This window comes from Pygocentrus nattereri, chromosome 16 (genome assembly GCF_015220715.1).
Source record: "Pygocentrus nattereri isolate fPygNat1 chromosome 16, fPygNat1.pri, whole genome shotgun sequence".
NCBI lineage: Eukaryota > Metazoa > Chordata > Actinopteri > Characiformes > Serrasalmidae > Pygocentrus > Pygocentrus nattereri.
Window position 1 is genome coordinate 28,242,897 of NC_051226.1, and position 26,727 is coordinate 28,269,623.

The window sequence follows — 26,727 nt, forward strand, 5'->3', positions numbered from 1 at the left end:
TAGAGGATATAAAAGGGCTCTATATAAAATCATTCAGTTTCACATATGGAGACATTCGGCTATGATGCTGGACCTAACGTACATAATGTGGAGAACTACTAGCTAACAGCATCAAAACAAACTGGAAAAGACATCCAGCAACATTATTTTGGTAGCTAGCAGTGAATGGGTGTTGCTCAGAATAATAAAGCAGTTCTTCATGGTAACATCACTAAACACCAGATGGTGCTACTGAGCATTCGTGCTGTACATAAAATTTATCTACATTCCATGTCAAATGCTATTTTCAGTCACTTGAACATAACCATACTCAGTATAAATAAGATAGATATGCAAGCATAATCATTCATATACACATCAGCAATTCCTTTGTGTCATTGCCTTCTAAAGCCACTGAGACATTCAATAATAATTCTAATTTGCATGTGTCAGGGGCTCCAACTGACAAGATCATACAATCGGAGGGCACACCACGAATAAGCACAAACACGCTTTTATGAAAAAATAACCCACGTGAACTTTTCTTGTCACAGTTAAGATTTATTCATTCAACATTTCACATTACAAATATTTAAAAATTATGCATATTGTTATAAATAGTTGGCTGCAAACAATTAAATAACATTAGATTTTTCTTTTTGTTTCACTAGCACTTACAGACCAACTCCTAGAATATGGACATTTGTATAACATAACTTAATTAGAAAGAAAAATACAAAAATAGGAACTTATAAAGTGAAATGACAATAAAAATTAAGGTGATATCTTAAGTAAAAAAATGCTATTAATAAATACAACAACCTTCCCATACACAGTTAAAAACTATTGAAATTTTGCCATTAAGTAACATCATTAACAGACAGATATTTAAATATTTATTTTCCTTCAGAAAATGTGAACCATATATTGTGGAGCACAATATAGCAATTAGTAAAAACTAGACACTTTAACATATTAAAAGCTTCACCTCAAAAATATAACAAAAATCTGATCAAAATTATAAAAATTAATTATACATTCCAATTAAAAATATACCAATAAACAGCTAAATACATTGTTGACCTAATAATTACAATGCAATCAATCACAGTAGCTTGAAATAAACAAAATAAGCAAATGAGCACAAAACCTTTAATGTTTTAAAAATAACTTCAATTATTTATATTAGTACAAATAGTTTGATTTCTTTTCTTTTCTTTTTTACAAACACCAGCATGAAAAGGATTACAATAACAGTAGAAAATGACTGTGAAAAACATATTAACATCTTCTTTAAATGTCAGCAATTAAAAATGGCATTAAAGAATTACATTGCAAAGAGTCTTTATCTGGAAAAAGTTCAAAAAAAGTATTGCACATAACAACTCGAAGTTAACTTGCAACATTTACCACATTCAAGTCTTAAAGTTCCCCTTCCTCCAAATAGTTTGTGATTTTACTTCAAACAGACAGTAGGGATGAAGTTCTCAAGTCTTTTCAACAGCGTCCAATAAGATGCTCTCGTCCTGCACTGCTAGCTGGATTTTTTATTTTTTTTATTTTATTTTTTTTTAGAGTTCTCTCTTCGCTTTAATGTTTGCTTTATCTGTGCATCCTGAAGATACTGGATTATGGGGAAGGCATAGAGAATAACATACAGGAGGGTGCAGGGTGTGGGGTGTCCTTAACAAATTAAATGTTTAGAAACATCTGGTGCACAACCACAACAATTAATTTTAATAGCTAATTCATGTACTTATTTTTTTTCTCATCATGCATGCTAAGGATTACAATAGGAGCTAGTTGGCAGTTCAAGAATATATATTTTCAAATGTTAAAATACCTAAACATCAAACATCCATTCTTGTGATACGAGAGTCAGCCTAAACATGAACCAAATTTTGCATTCTCCTTATATTATATATTCCTGCTATGGAGAGGAAACTAAAATTACAAGTTTACCTTTTTTTCCAACTAGGATAACCATTTTTAATATTAACAATTTAATGACAACTTGGTCTTGCCATGCTGTTGTTTAGGTTTTTTTTTTTTTTTTTTTAAAAACCCATGTGTGTGTGTGTGTGTGTATGTGTGTGTGTGTATATATATATATATATATATATATATATATATATATATATATATATGTATGTGTGTGTATGTGTGTGTATGTGTGTGTGTGTGTGTGTCATTAAAATCTAGTGTACAAGATCCAAGACCTTAAGCGGTATACTTTGATCTTTCCTCTGCAGATTTGAAGTCGCATCAACGCAAGTGTGCGCTTAGTTGTAAAGATTCCTCAGCACTGAAATGTATAAAAAGCATAATTGAAAATAATATATATTAAAATCACTCAACTTTTTTTCTCTTAAATGAAAATTTCCATATATGCAGATCTCTCAGTAACAAAAGTACAAAAGCTACCTTTCACAATGTGAAAAATTGAGGTATTGCAAAAAGGAGTTTTCCCATTTGTGAAAAATGTGCCTAAAATGACTGTTGAAAAAAAAAAAAGTATTTAGAAAAGTAGTGCATAATAAATGTTTATATGTGCATGACAAAATAATTTAGCTAGAAAACACTGTACCAAAAATCAGCAGGCCATGTATAAAATAATCTTTATCTCATCTCATTAACAGCAAATTCTTCAAAAAGTGTTTAACTTCTAAAATGTTCAACCACCACACCCACAAGCCTAAGTGATGGTACAGAATGGGTGCACTAGAACACCATCAAGCCAACACGAGGATAAGTTTCTCACTAGTGTATCAAGTTATAATTCTTCACTATCTCCCTGACGTTTACGCTAGCAGAATCAGATAATGAAAGCTTGTAATCATCAACCAAATCACATACTTTGCTCAAAGCTTTACACATTACCTCCCAAAATCTGACGGCTAGCATAAATTTCCTCAAGACAATACCCGACTGCTGAACAACATATGTCTCCTTTTTTGACCTTTGGAAAGAAGTGAGTGGACTTGCGGAAAGGCCAGTGTACACTGGGCTCAGTGGTTTTCACTAGTGTTACTGTGGATTTTGACTGCATGCTTATCAATTCAAGGCCAATCTTTGGTTTGCTGGAGTTCATCTGGTCATAAATATTGAATGGAATGAGGTGTGTGTGTGTGTGTGTGTGTGTGTGTGTGTGTGTGTGTGTGTGTGTGTGTGTGGGGGGGGGGGGGGGGGGGGGGGGGGGGAAGGGGGGTGGCATAGCGTAAATAAACTGAACGGAAACCTGTTTGGAGGAGGAAAAAGAAAAAAAAGTGAGCTATGGTCTTGCTCACTACTATACAGCCATCTTTGGTTCCCTAATGTCTGAAAGTAAAACCTGTATGCTTGCAGGTCAAAGTGAGAGACCTGCATGTGTAGGGGTGGGGCATGAGGGTTGAGGAGCGATGCATGGACTACCTTCAGTTATGCTTCTAACTCAGGCTGAGTCGGCACAGATGCTGCAGAACAGGAGGTATATGGTTCTGTCTTTTCTTTTAAAATCTTCATTTTTTTGCCATTAGGTTTACATCTTTTCAGGTCGAAAATGTTGTTGGCTGGGGTAAAGGCTTGGAAATTTGCACACATTGCGAGACGAAGTAAAGGTTCCTTGCTGCCGACAGCCTTAGAGAAATCTAAAGCTGGTTTTGGCGCAGCTGGGCCACAAATGGATTAAGATTCCTTGCTGCTGAACCAGCCCATGGGCAAACTACTGCTCTTTCAACGCCATACATTCCCCATTAGGATGCTATGTTCAGTTTCCGAACCACTGTTGGAATCTATTTGTTTTGTTTTCTTTTAACTTAGGAAGTGACAGCACAGATATCTTACTGTGCCTTTTGCAGATGTCATTTCCCTTTTCTGTGGTCAGCATGGAAAGGGGTGAGACCAGCTTGGTTTCTACATCTTACTCAATAAACTAGCAGCTAAGCTTGAGGTATAAGTTTACTTGCATTTCAAAATAGAAATCAAACCCAGAAATCTAATGCGGCATCAATAGTTGTCAAAAAACATTAGATATTAGCATTGGTTGTAAATTGATAAAACATTGAAATATTTGATCTATTGAGAGGATCCGCTTTACGGATGCTTTTTTTTTTTGTTTTGCTTTGCTGTTCTTACAAACCAATTGTGATTAAGCTTTGGTTAAAACACTGGGGTCTTACACTGCATTTGCACTCTATTCAACAAAGAAATAAGTGCACTCTTCATCAGCAACACCTTCTCGCCATGTCTGCTCTGTAGCCTTTTGAATCAAATATAAAACAAAATGTAATACTTGTATAATTCAAAGTTAACAAACAGCCAATTATAGTCATACAGATAATCATACTCAATGACAAATTATACTAATACTCAATATTTTCATATCTCTGTGTTCTAAGAAAAAGAAGTCAAATGGGATTACCAAAAAAAAAAAAAAGAAAAAAAAAAAAAGAGATGCATTACATATTGTACTCTTCTCCTGAATATTTTTGGATACATATCCATTTTTTATACTTTATATTAAATGACAAATTAAAATGTGTTTTTAATTAAATTAAAAAGGAACCAGCAACAGAAAAGTGCATTTATTCAGACGATGATTTTGCGACTCCTAGCCTTCTCTCCCTTGTCTATCTCCCTGCCTGTCACCTTAGTTCCAGCGGAAGGAGATGTGGCGAGGACGGTCGCCACCCTCTTTCACCAGGGGTTTGTGAAACTCTCGGCCAGCACGTGAGTGGATAGCCGCCCAGCAGTATTCACAGTAATACTGGAGACAGGTGACGTTAGCGCAGAAGAAAGGAGCGAACTTGCCTCCACACCGCGTCCCCTGACACTCGTCACACAGCTGGTCGTCCAAGACGTATGGCTTCACTTCCACCTGCAAAGAGAGTGTGAGAGCTCAAATTGGGCATCTAATATGGATGCAGCTGATGGAATATTACTTAATATCACAAACACTAAAACACCCCAAAAAATAAAGGTCTTGGTCACCGTTTCTGACACCATTTATTTAATTTGCAGCCTAACAAAGAACCAAAACTGATTAAACAATATTTTGTCATACTAGTGAACATGTTGTCTTTTGTTCTGTGTTATGGTTCAAGGGGAGTGTCTCAGTTTGGTTGCAGTGGGAGCCTGCACTGACCCGTTTATCGATTTCTCCATGCTGCAGTTGTACAAAACGAGCGCTGATAGCAGCAATGTAGCTCTGCTGATTAGAGAAGGCGACCCGCCCTGCTCCCTTAGGGTACTTCAGTTCTGGGTCTGTGTCGATGCCTGCATAGCACACGCCACCATACAGCCTGTCCATGATCATAGCCAACTCCACTGTGGTCAAAAGAAACAAGCACAAGCATACACACACAGACACAGAGCTGCTTGAGTGAATCGTCAGTGAGATTATCATTATCTGAAATAACCTAAAATCCAGGGTTTATCACAATAACACTGCAAAGCATTATGGTAACTGTCAGTAAAGTAACTGGGAAAATGTCCTCAGCGCCACAGCGTACCTGCACGAAGAGGGCGTGGTACACCACCCACAAAAATGGTCTTCCTGGGATCGAGGGGCTGAGATCCATCCATCACAAAGTCACTATCATTCAAATTCCAAGGGCGAATCTGGACCTGTTTTAATAGAGAATGTTAGCTCTAAACTTATAACTCTGTAAAACCCAAAAGCTCAGTCAGCCTATGAGCACAAAAGGAAAAGGGAAAGCAAATTCTTTTAACAGATACAAGAGAAAATGCATTTTGCACTGCTATATACTTGTAAGGACACTGCATACTTTTGGTTTTCGTTGATTTTCAGAATTTAACAACACAATTTATGGCTAATCTAAAAAATTGGGACAGGAAGTAAATGTCTCTTGTCCTAATTGAAAATTAAGGGTTCACACAATTTGAACACTATATCTTGCTAAATATATTTTTATTCTCTTCTTCCTCTACTTGAAGACTCTGATCGTCTCCAAAAAAGTCATGATACTAATGTGGAACATAAATTGGCTTTGATATGGCATGAACCACAACGTTTCATGTAGAAAAGGCACCCTTACAGGTTTGTCTTTAATGGTGGGGCTCGAAACACACAGGTAAAGCTTGCCATCTTCTTCAATGCAAGCGTCAATCAGAGCCTGAACAGAGCTCTCATCTTGGAACAGGAGAAATGCATAACCTTTTGGGGAAATCCACAAAACACCATAAGCTTGTTAGTGAGTCTCCACATCTATGTCAGTGACTAAACTCTCTCAGACCAATATACAAATCAGGAATCTTCTTTTACGTTGTCTGTAAACCAGAATCTGGGAAGCAAAACCTGATCCATTGTAATCACATGTACTAGTACAGTGAGATAAATCTATACTCTACATATCTATATATAAATCTATAGTCTTTAAAATTCACAAGAATGGTTTGGTGAAGTCCAAACGCCTGCTGCATTACAGATCTTTACTCACCTTTTGGTGGAAAGTAAGATTTGCTTTCAGCCTTGTGGGGCCAGTCCACAAACAGGTGCCCGAAGCGTCGGAAACTAGCAGTAATCTCATCTGGAAAAGACAATAAAACATAAATTGTATTGTAATAAAAATAAACTGATTCTACAGTAATGCGTTTCAATAGTATGTTCAACATAAACAGCAGCACAACAATCTCACTCTATGGGGTGATACCTTCATCTATGTCAGGGGGAAGGCCACCCACAAAGACCTTGCGGGAGTAGCGCTCAACCCTCTCTCCATTCTGGTGCGGAAAGCAGTGGGGGGAGCTCAGGCCAGGTAGGCTCTGCTCAGTCCTCTCCTCGTCTGGGAAGCCATCCTCCATAGGGAACAGAGAAGAGTGGCCTGGAAGAGGTCCATGAAGAGATCAGTATTTTTGCTTGGCAATTCTAACGGATGGCTACATCAAAGCCCATTACCAGTCAAACACATGTGAAAGGCAAATTACTTCAAGCCTTCAAGAGCACTCACGAAGCAAACAATGTTATGTAAAATTCATTTTTCGTTCGAGCGTAATGATTTCACAGTTTTGTTTTACATAAATTACTCAGCTCATTCTAAATTAATTCACCTTTTGAGTAAATAAGCCAGTCTGTTTTGCTTGTATTCTGAATGAAAGCAGAGCAGTTTCTTTGTTTATCATAGCTTTGGCCAGTGTTCTTAATGTTCTGGCTGAGTTCCTGCTTCTTTTTTATTGGCCCTTTCTCTTTATGCTGTTTGGGCTAGCTGGGACCCATGCTATGTTACAGCTGTGTAGATCTGTTCCTGAGCTTCAGCAGTGTTATTCCATGCCGTATGTTCCTAGGCTTAAGCTACTGCAGATCTTTTCCTACTGACATGACAGAAAGCAGGCCTGAGCTGCTTTATAAGAGAGTTTATGTAAGGGAGTTAGTCCCAACTGTCACCCACACGCAAGTATCTATGTTTCTACAGCAGAGACGTGTGGCACATATTAGTTGTGGGCAGAGTACAGGTTTATCCAGTATACCAGTTTAAATTCTTCTAAAGACAGGAGATTTGCCAAAACCTCTATAGTGGTATGCCACAAACAAGCACAGATAGTGCATCACACAGACAATGCAAAACACAATAGCATTATCCTATATAGGTGAATGATACTCTGTTTTAGTCACGTTTCAGTACATACATACACACATAAATACAAACATACATAAACAAATAAATAAGTTCTAAACAATTAATCTTGCATCTTTTTTTTTTTTTTTTGGTCGAGAAACATGTAAAAAGGCCTGGCCACCTAGGGTTAAGCCTTTCGCCCACTTGCCATGCTTTTGATTGCAGCTTATGTTAACAGGTGCTGCTATTAGTGTGAATAACAGTAATTGATAACGGTAGTCGTAGATCTAAGCACAACATACAACATTTAGCATTGATTTTGCCTATGAAAAGCTGCTGTATGCTGTATGACAAGTATGCTCCATAAATTTATCTGTGTGTCCTACAGTGCTTACCATTTTTTTACAATAAAATATTTCAAAAATATGCTTCACTCATTTATTCATTTATTTATTTGTGTGTGTGTGTGTCTGTGTGTGCGCGCGCTGCACAAAGCACAAAAAAGCGCCCCAATTAAAATGTCTTTTTCACCCAAAATTAGAGAAATATGGTAGGAAAGATGCAAATAGGCACACAATCAAAACACAAATGAAGATGGAGGCTGCACATGTACATGCACACAATTTAACATTGTTCCCCATATTTCATGCAGACATTGGCACTGGCATCATTTTCTAAATTGTTCATGTGGAGAGATTTTCTAAATGTATTATTTCTGCTCATTCTGAATTGGTCAAAAGTTCATTCTTTACCTCGTCGCCTCCCATAATTCCTTGCTGCATGTAAAATAAGATCACATGTGAGGGAACATGTTTCTTCTACATCATCTTTTTGTTAAAATGTCCCTAACCAACCCACCTACATAGCTAACGTCAGTAAGTTTGAAACATTTTTTAATCATCAGTTAAACATATACTCGTACATATGTGTATGGCATCACAAAGGATCTTTCTATTATGGTGCAGTTTACATACCAAACAGAGGTTGGACTATATCAACACTTCTTCATTCCTTCCTTTATTACCTCCTGTTCAGCAGGGCCAAGAGGAGCTCAAACACTGTGAGGAAATTGTCTAGATTCTCCTGGCTTGATGCCTAAGGTGATCCAAAAGCCTTTGAAAGAATGCCCATCCTCTGAGGTTTCATCATGAGTACGATTCAGTATATACACCCCCACGTGTCTCAGAGCCCAAATACCAGCAACTAAAATGTATACATTTTCAAAGGGGGGTGTTCTTAACAGTGCCCTAGTGCAAGAGGATTGAGCACATACCTAGCCAATAAACAGCATTTCCAAAACAGCAAAACTAGAAATGTTTCTCAAAATTGCAAAACGGATATTGTTTAACTAAAGCAGAGGCTCCCAATCACATTTTGCACATGTTTTTTCTCTCATCACACACACACACACACATTATTCAAATCATTAACTAACTGACAAGTGCCTCGTTGGCAGGGTCAAGTGCGTATAGTAGGGAAAACGCACAAATGTGCAGAGCACGAGGTCAACAAAACTGGGATTTAAAACCAATACCTTAGTGTCCACTTTAGTTTTACCAGTGCTGGAAGTACAGTGCTCTTACAATGAACAGGCTAGCTGTGAAAGAGATAAGCTCAAAAAGCTAATGCCTTTGGTAAAAATGAACTTTATTTATTAAATTTTTTCACTGAGCTTAGTCTACAGTCTAAATAAGCACAATTATTTTTAAAATAAGAAAAACTATTTATTTAATCCTGGAAAACAAGAAAGTTCACCTGAGCTTTCATAATTTTCATGTTTCATTTGTGTGATTTGTGACAAGTTTGGAAAATAATAAATATCTGCATTAGTACATGTCTTAAATCTATGCAAATAGACTAGACTGTTGCAATTGAGGGAGCATAGGCTAATGGTGAAGCAAATGACTGGATAATGAACCGGTGAGACTGAGTTTACCCCCTCCACAAAGCAACAAAGGCTAGCGCTAAGGCACACTGGTAGTGCTTCCTAGGCACAACCACACTGCTAATCTTGCTGACTGTGTCAACACACAGCTCACTGGACCTGTCCACCCATCTGCTTGTACAGGGTTAAGCCACTAGTGCAATAAAGCAATAAAATCCATCTACGCACCATTTATAGGCAAAGGGCTGTCTCCTCCTGGATGGGCGAATCCAAGGCGACCTTTGGGAGAGGAGGATATAAATCATTTAGTGCAAGGCTGAAAAGGAGTATAAGTACATCTGTGTCCACTGGCCACTCATGGTTTGTGGCAGTACTTTGTGGAGATTTCACTTTTGTTATTGTACATTTAACTTACAAAATCTTTTGTAAAAAAGAAAACTATGTAGGTAGTTTCCATTTGAAAAACATTTTCTGCTGTTAACAGCCTTATTTTACTTGTTTATCTTAATTTACAAACTGATGACGGAACTGATTTTAAACTAGAGGCTACCACAATTAAATAATCAATGAGTAGCTTACAAGATGCAATAATACATCAAGGTAAGCCAATTCAAGTAAGTAAACTCAACTAACTGAAACAACAGTGCAAGTCCATAACAATAAGAACAGTCAAATGCCATTTTAATTGTTTTTACATATAAATTGACCATTTAAATTTCTACATTCCCACTGCTCCTGTGCTTACTGCTTTTCTTTTGCTACAGCTGTCAGTCAAATTAGTCAATAATTTTAAAACTGTCTTTTAAATGGCAGCACTCTACATGCTCCATGTACAGCATATTTTTTGGGTTCCCAGCCCTCATCCATCATCCATTCTTAACTCAAAGTCAAAATATATGACATTCAAATAACCATCTCCAGTAAAAGAATGAAATTAAACATGGTTGGAGCAAAACTAGCAAGTTTGCATAAAGTGTTCTACTGTTGAGGTCCACAACTGACAACCAAAGTCCTTTCCAGTTAGGCACTAGGGGAGCCATCTAGTAGCCAGGCCAGCAGCAATGCAGGAGCCAGCACAATGTTTTGTTCCTCCAAAGAGAACAGAAAGCCCTTTCTACTGGCGGAGCACAATGCTGGAAGTCTTTCAAAGCTCTTTTACACGCATCTGTCAATCTTTCTCTTTCCATGACTTGTTTAGCCTAGCCTTTCCAAGCTTAACTGGTAAATATCAGAAGGGTCAAGCTCACAGGTGTCAGAGTAGTGGTGCATGAATCAGAGCTGGTACTACAACCTTAACTGTCAAGTTTGCACCGCATGCTGGCCAGGAGATGGAATGTACTCTATTGGAGGGACTGTTAAGATAATTATCTTTTAATTACTGGAGCTTCCATTATAAAGACAATTTCATCATGAACCCTCTCACAGAAGGTTCACTGTTTGAAACAAATCAAAAGATAAGAGTAAGCAGAGCAAATGAAAGGAAGCCTTATGAAAGTGTACACCAGAACAGTTGAGTAGAAGATGTACAAGGCAAGAAAACAAATTAATTTTCTGCAATACCTGGACTAAAACACAGTAAGCTAGCTGCATGATGAGCTAGATCAAAGCACAGAGGAAACCTGAGCATTACCAAATACAGAAACTCTATGCACCAGTAGAGCACTTCAATTTAAGAGTGATGAGTTGAAGAACTCTCCTTTGATCTTCTGTCTTTTGATATATCGGAAAGTTTGGAGAGGAAAAAAAAAAAAAAAAAAAAAAAAAAAAAAAAAAAAAAAAAAAAAAAAAAAAAAACTTTGCAGAAGCAAACCAACCTTAATGACACAAAAAACCAAGACAGCTTTGTATTCTTACCTGACACTTTGCAAGGCAAAAAACAGTCAAATGTCACAAAAATTATGCTCCTTTAACAATTTATACCTTATAAATTGATGCACCACTTTTATAACCATCACAACCCTGGCAATTTACTATTGAAGTCGGTACCTCCTCCTTTTCTCTAAGAAACATGTGATGAGCTTACAGAGATTTCAGAGCTAGAAGTGTGGACAAAGTCCTTGCTAAGTTCTGTTACATGGCAAAACAGCCATTTGTAGGTCAGCTGAGTGCTTCATTTCTCTGAACAGTGACTCAGTACTAATGCAGAGCTTTAGGCAGGTGTCTGCCCGCTCTCTCACACAGACACAAAAAGAAAATATCAGATTATGTCTGATGTCAAGGAAATCTCCAAATCTCCAAAACTGCTAAGACTATCTGCAATGGTCTGCTGTTCCTAGAGACCGGGAGACATGAGATTGGGGGAAAAATAGGGATGAGAGTTGGATTTCATTTACACATTCACTTCCATTATTGAGAGTCATACAGGCAGCAGTGGGCATGAAAGATGCAATCTAGTTTCTTTACAGGCTGGTTAAAATAACCAAATGGGCTCATTGACTGCCACTACCCCCATCATGTTCAAAGGTGGGTCTGGCAGGAAAGTGCCTTGTGACTTGCAGTCAGCAGAGAAAGGGGAACATGAGTCTAATTGAGTAATAACGAACCAGCTTTCATGGAAAACAGAGATGGCACACAGCACAACCTCACACAAAAGAGGAGCTCCTTCTACTGCATATTAGAAAAACTGACAGCTTGAAAGAATAACTAAAGACTGCCACACATCTCGCACACAGAAAGCACCCCACTTGTATCACGTGTCAGTGGCTGCATCAGGCAGACAGCTGAAGGAGAGGACAAAGGTTTTTTGGCCATCCATAAAGGGCTTTCATACGTGAGCTCATTCTTTTAACTCTTATCTTACCTTTCAGAGTGTCCTGCTCAGCTCGCATGATGTCGATAAGCGAGTTCTCGAGGGAGTGCATGTTGAAGCCGTCGAATGATCGAGTGCGCTCCTGTGCAGTAGGGAAAGGAGGGAAAGACGAGCATTAGAGGACAAGAATCAAACTATGACGACATTTCTCATATCCCACAGTTTGGTGGGAATATCGCTTTCATCTCCAAAATCAAACCGTTCATGCCGCTTGTTCACATCTGCGAGAGGTAAAGCAGCAAACAAGCTCAAGTCTTAATTATTCTCTTCTATTCTGCACTGTGTGACATGCCCAATGATTAACGCAAACTTTAAACATGGTCACAAAAAAATGGTTGGGAAATGTAGAGGTATTGAAATAGTCATAAAAGCTGGTCCAATGTGGCAATCTAATAAAGTGCAGAACTTAGCAGCAATAAATTGTTCTACATGACTCTTCGCTTGTTTTTAAAGCTAATACACAGAGTCGTAAACCATTAAAGATTAATTACCAAATAAACCACCTGAAAGTAAAAAGAGAAACAGCCATAACAGTATACAAATACATGAAGATTTGAGGGAACCATATGCAAAGGAGTCCATGAACATACATTTAAAATACATGCATGATTTCCGATGTACAGATTTATTTCCATTACACTTAATTTACCCTAATATCAGTAAAGACAGCAAAACTCTAGTAGCCTATTCCATAAATGTGTGGGCCCATTGTGACTGACGAAAGCAATTCATTTCTGACAGCTACCAATTCCTAAAATTGTCCATTGCACATCATCTGCTTGGAAATCACACTTTATACTTGTTACATCATAAGGTGTTTTTTTCCCACAAGACGGTACAGCACAGTACAATTACTAAACTGAATTCACAATTATCCATATTCCACTCAGGTTGCTGCATCCATTTCCCTTCACACACCAGCAGAAGGAATTGTCAGGGACTTCTCACCAACACCAACAACAGTAGCAACAATGGAAGAACTTTGATTTGCTTATGATGTTTGAACGTTTTTAAGTGGCTCTTAACTTCAGCATATCTTGTTGAACAGCTGAAGCATTATAGCCCATCCAAAATAACACTCAAAGCTCATATTTTCCTTATACAGTTCATAAATCCAAATTAAAAACATAGGTATTTAGGCTAGTCTGTAACTGTGCTGTTACTTTTCATTTGATAGTAGCGTTTTCATCTTTTTAATGTCCTGGATAAAGTACTTTGAGATTTGAGTAACTAGAGTGTACAGTGCTAGGCCTATATAAAGAAAGATTCAGCACAGTGCTAAAGTACAATATGGCTCAAAAGAATGCTGTTTTGTACACTCGAAATGGTGAAATTGTGTAATCAGATTTGTATCACGGTCATAACACAGTGCTTGGAGGTTGAACACAGATACATTCTACCGTGTTACTGATCACTACAACAAAAATATTAGGGTGGAGTGTGTTAAATATGACGTTAAACCAGTAAAAAAAATGCTGCTCATTCAAAATATGGCCTTTGAGGCTGTAATCCAGTATGTCGACAATATTGACCAGATGTTGTGCTTAATAGCATATTCTCTCAAATACATTCAGACACGGCTCTTTAAGAAGGAGAGAAAAAAAAAAAAAAAAAAATCAGCACTATATAACCCTAATTTGGACCCGAGTTGGTTTGAAGGTCAGATGGTCAGTCAATTTGATCATGCACCTTATGTTGAATCACAGTGGTGCTGATATTTGAGAGCGTCTGGTGCGCTGAAAGCAAAAGCTGTCACTATGGTAGCACTGAAACAGGTGCTCTCATTGGTTGCTATGGAACTGTACATGAATCACAGATCAGTACTGTGTTAAAATAAATAAATAAATAAATCACTGCAGATTCTGCTTGACATTATCCAGCAAAGGCCACTAAAGAGCAAGCTAGAAAGTATGAAAATATGTGAAATATGAAACATATTACTCAAAACAGTGACTTTGAGACGATAACTCTGGATCGGAGAGTGGTCATTACTCGTTATGAACGTCTGACCTCTTTATTCCCCCTAAAAGGTAAAAAAGGTTTTGAAAAAATGTAAAAGTAGTCTGTTTGACTACCATTTGTCTTATTTGTTGGGGCTCCAAGCTGGATGAATATACACAAAAGGAGTCCAAGTTTTTCAGGTTTTCAAATGAGCTGATGGTCTTCTTGGAAGGCATACCCTGCTAGTCCAGAACATATAAAACGCATATACACACACACACACACACACACACACACACACACACACACACACACACATATATATATATATATATATATATATATATATATATATATATATATATATATACATACACACACACATACATACACACACACAAACGTATATATATATATATATATATATATATATATATGCACACACACACACTTACACACACAAACGCATATATATATATATATATATATATATATATATATATATATATATATATGCATATATATATATATATATGCATATATATATATATATATATATATATATATATATATATATATATATATATATATATATATATATATATATACATACATACACACACACACACACACACACACACAATCACTTTGCAATTAAGCATGCAGCTAGAAAGTGTTTTAAGCACCGATATCCATCATATGCTTAGAAAAGCATGCTGCAACATACTGTGAGGTGTGTGTGGGTGTGGGTGTGTGTGTATATATATATATATTCATATCTAGTGAGAAGTGTTGGCCATTTCAATTAAAATGATGGTGGGCATAAATGTTTTCATGTGTGCATTATTTTCTGGTGCAAGTCAAATACAAACCAGTAAAATGTCATGCAGGTGAATAAAGATTACTGAAATAACATCAGATCTATTACGTGCATTCCAGTGCAATTCCTTTGAGCAAACACCTGAATTTGGCATTTCAGTACAGTCCAGAAAAAAACTTTTTACCAAAGATTCACTTAATTAGTCTGTGGACTGCAGGGACTGTGCATAAAATTAGTGAATTACAGTACTGTAAAGGGTATTTTTAAATCCTGGCTTTTTTTCTCCCAAACAATAACGATGTGATCTTGTGTATGAACACCTGTACATATACGGGTCTATATTTTAATAGGTATGCTTGTAAAAATTACTGGTATGCTTGGAAATTACAATAAATTCATCTGATTTGATACATCAAATTATTCAAACACAATAAAGACTTCACTAACAGACTTTTCTCACATGTATACTGAAATTTGATTCTTCTTCTTCTTCTTCTTTCAGCTGCTCCATTTAGGGGTCGTCACAGCATATACTGAAATTTGATTGTAGGTGGTAAATTAGGCTCTTTGTCTTCCCAGGAAAGAGCCAAGAAAGATCAAAATTTTCTAGCCTCTGTCTGTTGCAAGCTGAGTCATACAATGTGCAATTCAGCCATTGTTCTCAAAGAGAAAGACAAAGGAAATCTGGTCTCTCCGGTAAAGAAAGAGGGGTGGGACAGATTTCAGGTCTCTATGCCTAACAGAGCTTCTGTTGTCAAGTACCTTAGTTTGTGATTCACCATAGACTCTGCCCATTTTCAGTCACGATTCAACATCTGCTTGGAGCTCCCAAGCACCACTCATCTCCATCAGCTTAGAGAGACTACTCACATACTGCACTTATTCTAGTGAAGAGTGCTAGCACAATGATTCAGAATATCAGAATAGGTCAAAGGCCATCTTCAGAATTATTGCCCACTACAGTTTCCTGAGAGGGCTATGATGATGTACTCAAATGTGCATGAAGTGGACGTTAGCAAAACAGGGCAAACTCTGTCATGTCAAGCACCTCTGTTTTAAAAAGGTGCTAATAGGCGTTTCTTCATTGTTCTACTGGGAGTTACTTTGGTTCATCTGTTGAATCTGCAAGGTGAATCTATAATTAAGATTATGAACTGGCCCCATAGACAAAGCTGGCTCAAAGGCTACCTACAGCCACTAAAAGTCTGTTTTCAGATCACTGTGGCTGAAGTGATATGCAAATGTCTACTGAGTGTTTTTCAGAAATGAGCCTTGATGAAATACTGTGGCGAGAATAATTAAGTCTGGTGTGTTACGTGTATTTCAAAAATGACATTAATCCACAATGTTCTAGCCAAACTAATGAAAGAGGGAATGGGAAAGGAGGGAGGCAGGGACTTGACATTGTTTTTTGTGGGTAAAGGTATTTCAAAGCCTTCAACATTAAATCACTCTAAAGCCTATTAATCCAGCCTATGCGCATGGTTGCAAAGGCAGGGGGTGAGAAATCTTTTCACAGGGGAACATGATTGACTTTTGTGATAAAGTAATTAAAATGGAGCACAACCTCTCAGTCAGTGAGACAGAGTTAAACAGCCATAACTATCACAATCACATGGCTCCTTCCAATTACAACACCAATGTCAGTTTCCTTAGAAATGTTGTTTAATGAATATGATGCTATATCAGGAAACATACAGATTTTGGGAGTACTGGGATATTTTTGACGGTCATTGTCTGTTCAGTAGGCACTTTTAGCCAAAAGTCATTACAAAATCATGGAAGATTACTGGAAAACAAATCTAGCTTTCTTTAATATAGTACATTGTGATAAACTGTTTCCACCATATATATATATATATTTTTGCAGTGGTGGGCCAAAATTCTTACTGCTGCTGCTTCAACTCATTCTAAACGGAAAAAAAGCCAAAAAGTAACAGCTACATGCTACTCCAAGTTTTTTTATTTGCATAACCTAGCATCAGGGCCGGATTAAAAGAATGGGCTGAAAGGGCTGCAGTCCCGGGCCTCGCCACTAGGGGGGCCTCCGGTCGCTGAATGTCAAATGACAAAAATTAATAGAAAAAAAAAAAACGAAACAAGCGAAAATGTCGGGCCAAAGGAAACACGAGAGCGGAGCAAAAAAACGAAAATTACAATCAATAAAAAAGGAAAGAGCGACAGAATTATTACAGAAAACACCCAAATTAACCAACATGTGGAGTAGTCAGCCTGCTGTAGCAGCTACCACCAGCAAAGAGGCAACTGTCAGTGATGGACAGCAGCCAACCACCGCTAGCCAACTAACCAGCCCAACTAGCCAGTCTGCTAGCAATAGTGCTACAATCTCTGAGGAAACAAGTGATGGAGAAGAACCAGTGGGTAATGTAGCAGATGAGCCTGTTGATTCTGAGGCAGGGGCGAAAATAGATATATCAACAGATATTGCATGCTGGGGAGAAGTTAATGAGGAGATGCGAAGCTATTGGGTCGGAAAGGGAATTGAAGCACCCACACAATGTCAACATAAAGATGCCGATTTTTCGGCTTCTGAAAGGAGCTATAAAAATCAGAAGCGATGTCTGAGCAAAACATTGTTCAGTCGCTCGCTCAGAAATGGAGAGAAGGTGGCAAGAGAATGGTTGTCTTACTCCCCATCTACTGGAAATGTGTTTTGTTTTTTTTGCAAACTATTCAGTAACGATTCAGTAATGATATTAAAGCTACCCTTGAATTGAAATGAATTGAATTGAAGTGAATTGAATTGAAATCATAATACCAGTTCACTTTAAACGGTAGTCTGTCATAGATTGGTACTGTGTACGCTGATGTGTCAGTGGGTTTGTGTGAGGTCATGCGTCAGAACATCATATGAAGGGCCTCATCCTGGTAATTAGCCCCGGGCCTCAGGAAGTGTTAATCTGGCCCTGCCTAGCATTGGAAGAATGCCTGAGTTTGCACGCATTTCTTGACAGGGTTCAACAATAGTGACTGCCGAATGCATAGGGCAAGTAAAATGCGACATTGGGATAGCAGCACAAAAAATATTACTTGCCCAGTTGGGCAAGTTCACATTGGTGGTGGGGGCACAATGTATTAACAGAACAATGTAACTGAGGCCAAACCCTTGAATATTTAAATCTTATTAATTCTTGTGAAACAAATCAACGGTATTATACAGTGGGGCAAAAAAGTATTTAGTCAGCCACTGATTGTGCAAGCTCTCCTACTTAGAAAGATGAGAGGTCTGTAATTTATCATAGGTACACATCAACTATGAGAGACAAAAAAATAAAAATCCAGGAAATCACATTGTAGGATTTTTAAAGAATTTATTTGTAAATTATGGTGGAAAATAAGTATTTGGTCAATAACAAAAGTTCAACTCAATACTTTGTAACATAACCTTTGTTGGCAATGACAGAGGTCAAACGTTTCCTGCAAGTCTTCACCAGGTTTGCATATACTGTAGCTGGTATGTTGGCCCATTCCTCCATGTAGATCTCCTCTAGAGCAATGATGTTTTGGGACTGCTGCTGGGCAACACAGACTTTCAACTCTCTCCACAAATTTTCTATGGGCTCGAGGTCTAAAGACTGGCTAGGCCACTCCAGGACCTTGAAATGCTTTTTATGGAGCCACTCCTTCATTGCCCGAGCGGTGTGTTTGGGATCATTGTCATGCTGGAAGACCCAGCCACGTTTCATCTTCATTGCTCTCACTGATGGAAGGAGGTTTTGGGCTAAAATCTCATGAAATCTCATGGCCCCGTTCATTCTTCCCTCAACACGGATCAATCGTCCTGTCCTCTTTGCAGAGAAACAGCCCCAAAGCCTGATGTTTCCACCCCCATGCTTCACAGCAGGTATGGTGTTCTTGGGATCAGCATTCTTCTTCCTCCAAACACGACGAGTTTTTATCAAAGAGTTCTATTTTGGTTTCATCTGACCACATGATATTCTCCCAATCCTCTTCTGGATCATCCATATGCTCTCTGGCAAACTTCAGAGATGCCTGGACATGTACTGGCTTAAGCAGGGGGACACGCCTGGCACTGCAGGATTTGAGTCCCTCTCGGCGTAGCGTGTTACTGATGGTAACCTTTGTTACTTTGGTCCCAGCTCTCTGCAGGTCATTCATCAGGTCCCTCCATGTAGTTCTGCGATTTTTGCTCACTATTCTCATGATCATTTTGACCCCACAGGATGAGATCTTGCATGGGGCCCCAGATCGAGGGAGATTATCAATGGTCTTGTATGTCTTCCATTTTCTTACAATTGCTCCCACAGTTGATTTATTCACACCAACCTGCTTGCCTATTGTAGAGTCACTCTTCTACAATTTTCTTCCTGGTGTCCTTCGACAGCTCTTTGGTCTTGGCCATGGTTGAGTTTTGAGTCTGACTGTTTGAGGCTGTGGACAGGTGTCTTTTATACAGATAATGAGGTTAAACAGGTGCCATTAATACAGGTAACGAGTGGAGGACAGAAGAGCTTCTTAAAGAAAAAGTTACAGGTCTGTGAGCCAGAAATCTTGCTTGTTTGTGGGTGACCAAATACTTATTTTCCACCATAATTTACAAATAAATTCTTTAAAAATCCTACAATGTTGATTTCCTGGATTTTTTTTTTCATTTTGTCTCTCATAGTTGAAGTGTACCTATGATGAAAATTACAGACCTCTCTCATCTTTCTAAGTAGGAGAACTTGCACAATCAGTGGCTGACTAAATACTTTTTTGCCCCACTGTATGTTGACAAATCGCATCAGAGCGAGACGCATAGGAAACTGTATGCGAGGCGCAAATATGAAGCAAAGAGAGTCCGCAGCTTAATTTCCTCATGGGTTGATTTTGACCCCTCTGTACTGGAGATGATCATTATGAATATGAATGAATATGAATAATTATGAGATGAATATAATTGTAGGGAATGCCCTAACAACACAGATAAAAGTGGTACTTTTTTGTCAGAACTACAACTTTTACAGTTACTCAAGTGTCATGACAAGTCTCTCATATTGTGTGTACAACAGCAAAAATAAGCTAAATAAAAGCCAATAGCACATCTGGACTGCTAGACATACAACAGACGAACAGTGAAGCCGATTGACCAAGTTAGTCACAACAGCATATCACATGGGTAAAAGAAAAACCTTTCACAGACTATCCACAAGAGATATACCTTCAAATTAAAAATGGGCTGGGACTTGGTAGCCAGAACTGTAGAGGAACTTGAAGAAGGTAAGGTAATATTTAATAAGCAATAACTTATGAATGCAAATGCTAACACTCATATTACTGATAACTTTAAATTGATTAATAGTATCTATAACGCAAAAAAAGTACAGTTCTCTGGTAGGAATCTGAGTAGCTTTATTTCAACCATTAGGTTTACCAGGATGACCTTATTTATATAAGCATGGTGTGTTTATTTATCTTTAAATAACACTGTAAAATACAATGACTGATTCGAGATTGGGCAAGCTGGGAAAAATTAACGTTGAAACTTGGGTGATTTTGGTTTGTTTCAGCAACCACTTAGAAGTTGAGTAGTGTCTGATCCTCAATATTTGCAGTGTGGGCCTGCCACCTCTAATGAAAAAACATTTTAGAGGAAACAATGATAAATCGTGCTTCATAGCAAAGGCAAGGCAAAAAATGTCAAGTTTATCAAGTATATCAGTTTCACATTACTCATTTGCCTTTTGTGGACTTACTGGCAATTGGTATATTAGCATATATAGAGAGCTTAACTCCATTTAAATTATCATAATTTTACATGCACTATACGACTGACTGAAGCACAGACTGTAATCTTTCAATTCTGCGAGGTCATTTTACAAATCTAACACATTTATGCCCTTCAGACAGCCTGTTCATGTTTAAAAGATCCTAATATAAATAAACAATCATTCCAGTTAATGCACCAAGGTTTTCCATATTGGTGTTCATCACTGAAATGTGCCAAACAAATTATATGCAATCAGCATATAATGCAAAATAAGTGAAAACCCTTGGCTCTGATACATAAGCTAATTTATTCATATGTAACAAATGAAAGCAGACCAACTGACCAAGGGAATTCACTAAGCTAAGTCTATGGACACTATGCATCCATCTGAGCAGAATTATGAGGCTGGATGCACAAATGAATCCAAATCTGTTAAAAGCCCACAGAATCATGCAAAAGCATGCTAACCTTCTGACCTCAGATGGAATCACTGAGGTTGAACAGTCTCACAACACCTTTTCCTTTATCAAAGAGCACTGAGACCATTAATGGGTAGAAAGCTTGCAGACCTGTACTGGAGTTATGTGCCCAAACCAGAACTGGGTACATGCCCGGCTCAGGGCCTAGCCCATGCAATCACGGAAGGCTTTAGCACAGCTTACGGAGAGCTAAGAGGATGCCTGGGGTTTTAGAAAGTAAAAGACCTGGCTGGCCAAAGCGCACAGAGCTTGGACTCAAATGCAGCCTTAAAACAGCATAGGAAGAGTGGAAACAGCCTCTTCCATTAAGGGAACAGAAAATGAGCTTTCATGGAGAGAAACTGCCTTACATTCATATGAGGCATGCCTCAGGTTAAAAAGGACTTCTTTCTTTAGTGACAAAGGGCATTTTCAAAGTTGTACTGTGGATATGTATTTGTATGTCTCACAAACAGCACAACTGTATTAACAATCACTCACAAAGTCAGTCATGACTTTGCAGTAAAGCCTACACCTACGTTTTTTTTTTTTTGGGGGGGGGGGAGGGGGGGGGGGGGGTAAACTGAACTTTGCTTCAGCATATGAACTCTCTTACAATAAGCACACAAAAGCCTGTACACAAAATTAACTTCTTTACATTGTCTCGCAGTCAGTCTGATCACTAATTGAGTCTCAAGCATGGAGCAAATGCTGGTGCGAATAACAAGGAAGAGATGCCTCCCATCAGCCATATTTGTTTTTTTGTTTTCCTTTACAGTGTCTTCGCTCGACTAGCCTACTGTCAAGAGAACCATCTCCGCCGCCATGAATGATCGCATCTCCCATTTCTCATTTTCTCTCTGAGCAACTGCTTAATTACACATTTCACCAGCGCCAGGGTGTGTGTGTTATGTATGCAAGTGCATGTGTGTGTGTGTGTGTGTGTGTGTTCGTGTGTGTACCCCCACCCCCCCCCACCTCAAGAGACAGCCTTTGCTTTCACACCAAACACCAGATAGTCTTGGCCAAGACACACAGAGTCTGTGGAAACTTCCAGCATCATTATGCAGTGCTGGGAGTCACATCACGTATTCAACCAGCTGGAGCAGATAGCTGCAAACAAGAGCTGCCTGTTCTCCACAGTGAAGCCGCAGGTTCCAGCCTCTATCAAATAGTCCCTGTCTCTAGCTTTTTACAAGCCAGTTTGCTAGAGACTAGAACCTAGAGCAGAACCTAGAACTACAAAACAGCTTGGGTGACCTACGTATCCTGATTAGGCTATGGTCAGCATGTAAAAACGGCTCAATAAGAAGATCTAGGCACCTGTTCACTGTAATGAAATGGAAACTATGTGGCAGTGGCACAAGCTTAAAGGGACAGAGCAGCACGTGACATGAGGCCAGTGACCCACAGAAATGTGATTGTAGCAATACTAAATTTAGAGCAGACAGCTTGGGGATAGGATAGCAATCTCAGCAGGCACAAAAAAAAAAAACATTTTAGAGACTTTAATGTTATCATAAAAAGAGGGCAGTGAGCAACACCAAATCAAACATTGTGTTAAGAGTGTGAGATCATCAAAAAATAAGAGAAAGCATTCAAAGAGAAACGTATTATGCAACTGGCAAGGTCAATGCAATTTCAACAAAACCATGAAATGCCAAATTAGGCCCACATAATGTCCCTGTGATCTCCTTTACCACTTATTTTTCCACTGCTGCCAATTTGGCTTAAGAAGGCTTAGTTCAGAATGTAACCAGGCACCCAGAGAGGAATACTTAATTTAATATGTTGCCAGTTTAACAAGCTTATTTTGCCATCTCACTCTCTCAGCACCAACACCCTGCCCCCAGCATACACAGTCAAATCCTGCTTTGGTTGAACTAGAGAGGACAGGCTCTAAACAAATACGAGCGGGGCACGTGACCAGCTGAGCTCGCAAGTGCCACATTCAGGGTGAAGTTGCAGCACTACAGCCCTAAAATCATTTGAGTCGTGATGTTTTATTTTTATGCGCCTTTAATTACACCCTACTGGAACTCTTATCAAATACGTTTCCACTAAATACCTAAATACATATACCTAGCAAAGACACAATTATTGCACAATGTATTCTACGTTGTTGTACTTCAAGCACACAAATCATGTTTCACAGATGCTATCAAACCCTGATATGCTCTTTGGGGTGACGTCAGCCATAAACCCCTCAAAGAGCTATCTTCAGAACCAGTGAGGCAGTGCTACATTAGTCATCAAGGCCTCCAGCACTTATAGCATCAGGCCTCTATTCTAGAGTAGTTAAACCTTTGTCACGACGCGCTACAGGCAAATTAGCATTGTACACAAAAGAACAACAATATGGAGAGATTCTCATTTGAATTACTATTTTTACTATAAATACCTGGAAGGGGAAGATGTTCTCACTCCTGCTAATGCTTTCGTCCATCCAGGACTTAGGGTTGAAGCCAGGGCTGGTCCGTGAGTACTTCTGCGAGGGCACATGATTGTTGGGGAAGGTCTTCTTCAGGGGTGAGATGGAGTTGAGTGGGGTCATGCCACCATTCAGGCCCCGACGGAACTCGCCACCCCGAGAGCCTCCCCAGCCACCATATCCGCCACCTGGGCTCCAGGAGGTGGAGGAAGGAGAAGGCGAAGGGCTCTGGTAGCTGCCCCAGGGTGAGGGCGGCTTGCTCAGGTTGTTGGAAAGATGGGGGAGCTGGCCAAAGGCGGCATTGCGATGAGGGAAGGGAGGTGGGTGCGGGCTGGCAGGCGAGCGGCGGTGCTGCTGGTGCTGGTTGTGAGGGTGCTGGAAGTGGGGGTGAGGAGGATGGTGCTGGGAGATGGGGCCAATCTGAGGTGAGAAGTTCCCTCCAAAGCCTGGGCTGACATGGTGCGAAAAATTCTGGAACAGCAGCGGGCCGTTGTTGGCGGATGCAGCCGGGTTGAAGAAGCTGATGTCCTCATTGATGATAGTGGAAGGGGTTGGGGGGATAGCAGCCGACCAGTTGTTGAAGCTGGTCAGGGAGGAGGAGGTGCTAGACTGGACAGCTGTGCCCAGGCCAGAGGGTTCCTGATAGTCAAAGGGTGTCAACACAGGGGACTCAAGGCGGAGCTTCTCTTTGCCATTCGTGCCCTCAGACGGGCTGCTCTCCACCTTGCTCTCCTCTGAGCGGGCCTTCTCCAGCTCAGATATGATACCACCCTCCTGGTGCCCAGGGGAGAGTTGCTGCTTCTCTTGTGTCTCTTGCAGCTCCTGCTGCTGGACTTTGGGCTTCTCTGAGCCAAGGATTTCATCTTGCATGTTACTGTGGGCAGTGGCCGCAGGGAACAGCCAGGGAGAGCCACCGTTGCTGCCATTCCCAGCTGAGGTGCTGTTTATGAAAGCAGCAGGACTGGGTGTTGCATTCTGGTGGTGATGCGGAGGTTGCAGGTGGGGGTGAATTCGTACCGGGAAAGCGGACTTGTTGCCAGTGTTGTTTTGCACTAAGACTCCAAACCCGTAATCCCCCATTTATGTTCTCCAGTTAAGACTGCCACACGGTACTCTATCCTAAAAGAAATCAAAACAGATTTGTTAATATCTGTATGTACTTCTAGGTGGTCTCTCATTCACATCTTGTGATTTCACACAAAAATTATACAGGGGTTATCTGTGAAGATTTCATCCAGGGGGTCTTCAATCAATCATCAGCTGAATTGATGAATAGCCCTGAATGAGTGGCGAAACACTTGACTTACTACTAGAAGACAATTCGATGAACCGCGAATATCATTCTTGGGGTTTCAATATTAGTGCACACTGGAGCACGACCAGTTATGCTACATTTGGACAAATAAATGACATGGCAAACTGCTCGAAAATAACCAGTTTAGTGTTTAGACAACAGCGTATATTTTACAAGTATTTCAACGCCAGTTTACTCCAAATCACACGACGAACAGAAATCGAACGGTCAGCCACCGCTGACATTTTCTTACGTTCCCACTCAGGGTTGCTACGAGCGACCAGCAGTTAAAGCCGCTGGGCCAACACGCCGCTTTCTTATTGGCTCTCCCTAATTACTGCCTCGTGACGTCTCGCTCCTAGCACTGGGCTAACCGGCACTTGCTAACAGGCTAGCTAACAGACTCTGAAAAAAAAGGCCAGCTGAGGGAAACGGAGCCAGAAAACACGAAGGTGACACGACGACATACCTTTTCACGACGAGGTTTCAAAGTCAAAGTTCATAAAGATACCCCCCTGATAGCGAGCTAAGCCTGCGGTGTTTGGACGTTATAATAGCCCTGGGAATTTCCTTCCCTTTTTCGACGAAGCAGCTAGCTTTTCAGCTAGCCCACAAAAAATGATGACGTCTTCTAATTTGTCGGGCTTTTCGCAGCGCGAGTCTTATCTTTAACGAATAAAAGAATGCGTATAATACTCGTTTGACGACGAATAAAAATGACACACGAAACACGTCCACAGCGGCACTCCAAATAAACAAATAAAATCACTTTTCACCTTACTGCCTACCCTTGGTCCAGGCGACGGCTGGGAGAAGGATCCGATCCGATGCGACGAGAACCACGGAGCTATTCGATGACAGTTAAATGACGAGCTGGTTTGTGTAATAAGATAAAAAGCTTTTTTAAAATATATATATCCCACAGGAACACCGAGTGTGGCTAGCGATAGCCTCGCAGCCTTTTCTGCCTCGTCTTGACGTGTCCTGCCTTCTCAATGACACACAGCCCCCTCTTTCTCTCTCTCTCTCACTCTCTCTCTTTACCTCTCTCTCTCTCCGCTAGCAAGCAGCTAAGCTTCAGGCTTTAACTGAGCAACGTCACGTCATTGAATAAAACACGACGTTCATTTACTGGCGAGCTGCAAACCGTTCATCGACGGTTTCATTGTTTTAAAAACGCTTTCTCGCTTTCTTTTTTGAGCCAGCGGTCTCCTGTTGGCCGTTGCGTTGCGCTGCGCCGCTGCTGTCCGTCTCTCTCCACACAAAATCTGCCGGAGCTCAATGACAAGGAGACGAAAGAGAGACGCTTCCGGCTCTAGCCCCGCCCCAAACACGTATGGCCCCGCCCATCGATGCCTCTTTCTCCCACGCTTGTGGAAGTCTCATCTTCTCATTGGTCAGAGACCATATGGTCACGCCTATTTATCCTTATTAAGCAGCAACGTGCAACACCTACTAAGGTAATTTGACAATTGAGGCCCCTCCTCCCCCGTAAAACTCCTCCTGGTAAGGTCTTAATAACGTTTTACAGCTAGACATTAGTGTGGGAGAAAGCTTTAGTTTAAAGAAATATTACTGAGGCTGTTCTGTAGATGCTGTAGTGCATTTTTTTTATGACTGCGGCATTATTAAGCATTTGGCAGTGCCTGATAAACTGGTTAAAAATCATTACAATGTTTTAGGAAGGCTTTTAAGCATGCTTCACAGATGCTTAGAAAAGTATCATGTCTGTCTAAAAAAGAATTTCTTTGTTCAGTTCATACCACTGTGTGAACTCATCTCACACGTCTGTGAATATGGTGTGAGACCTCCAGGGAAGGCCTTCA

General features: G+C 39.7%; 1 protein-coding gene across 4 annotated transcripts; it reads right to left on the reverse strand.

Annotated features, from left to right (window-relative positions):
* Positions 1 to 519: 519 nt before the first annotated feature.
* On the reverse strand, positions 520 to 26,163 carry cpeb4b (cytoplasmic polyadenylation element binding protein 4b). 4 transcript variants are annotated; one of them, XM_017721243.2, is made up of 12 exons: positions 25,678 to 26,163; positions 23,578 to 24,726; positions 12,218 to 12,308; positions 9,646 to 9,696; positions 8,285 to 8,308; positions 6,630 to 6,800; positions 6,417 to 6,506; positions 6,015 to 6,133; positions 5,469 to 5,583; positions 5,102 to 5,283; positions 4,768 to 4,834; positions 520 to 2,284 (listed from the first exon to the last, which is right to left on the reverse strand). In XM_017721243.2, exons 2-12 carry the CDS (start codon positions 24,685 to 24,687, stop codon positions 2,262 to 2,264), a joined length of 2,043 nt encoding a protein of 680 aa, XP_017576732.1. In that variant the 5' UTR covers positions 24,688 to 24,726; positions 25,678 to 26,163; the 3' UTR covers positions 520 to 2,261. The 4 variants fall into 4 exon arrangements, with proteins under 4 accessions (XP_017576732.1, XP_017576730.1, XP_017576729.1 ...); XM_017721241.2 differs by lacking the exon at positions 520 to 2,284 and having other exon boundaries at positions 4,000 to 4,834; positions 25,690 to 26,163; XM_017721240.2 differs by lacking the exon at positions 520 to 2,284 and having other exon boundaries at positions 4,000 to 4,834.
* Positions 26,164 to 26,727: the final 564 nt, after the last annotated feature.

Excerpts from the sequence above, each read along its gene's own strand:
- cpeb4b (XM_017721241.2), bottom strand. The coding sequence starts at position 24,687 with ATGGGGGATTACGGGTTTGGAGTCTTAGTGCAAAACAACACTGGCAAC. Across the intron at positions 9,697-12,217 it reads TGAGCAGGACACTCTGAAAG|GTCGCCTTGGATTCGCCCAT; the intron begins GTAAGATAAGAG and ends CCTCTCCCAAAG. Across the intron at positions 4,835-5,101 it reads ATGGAGAAATCGATAAACGG|GTGGAAGTGAAGCCATACGT; the intron begins GTCAGTGCAGGC and ends CTCTCTTTGCAG.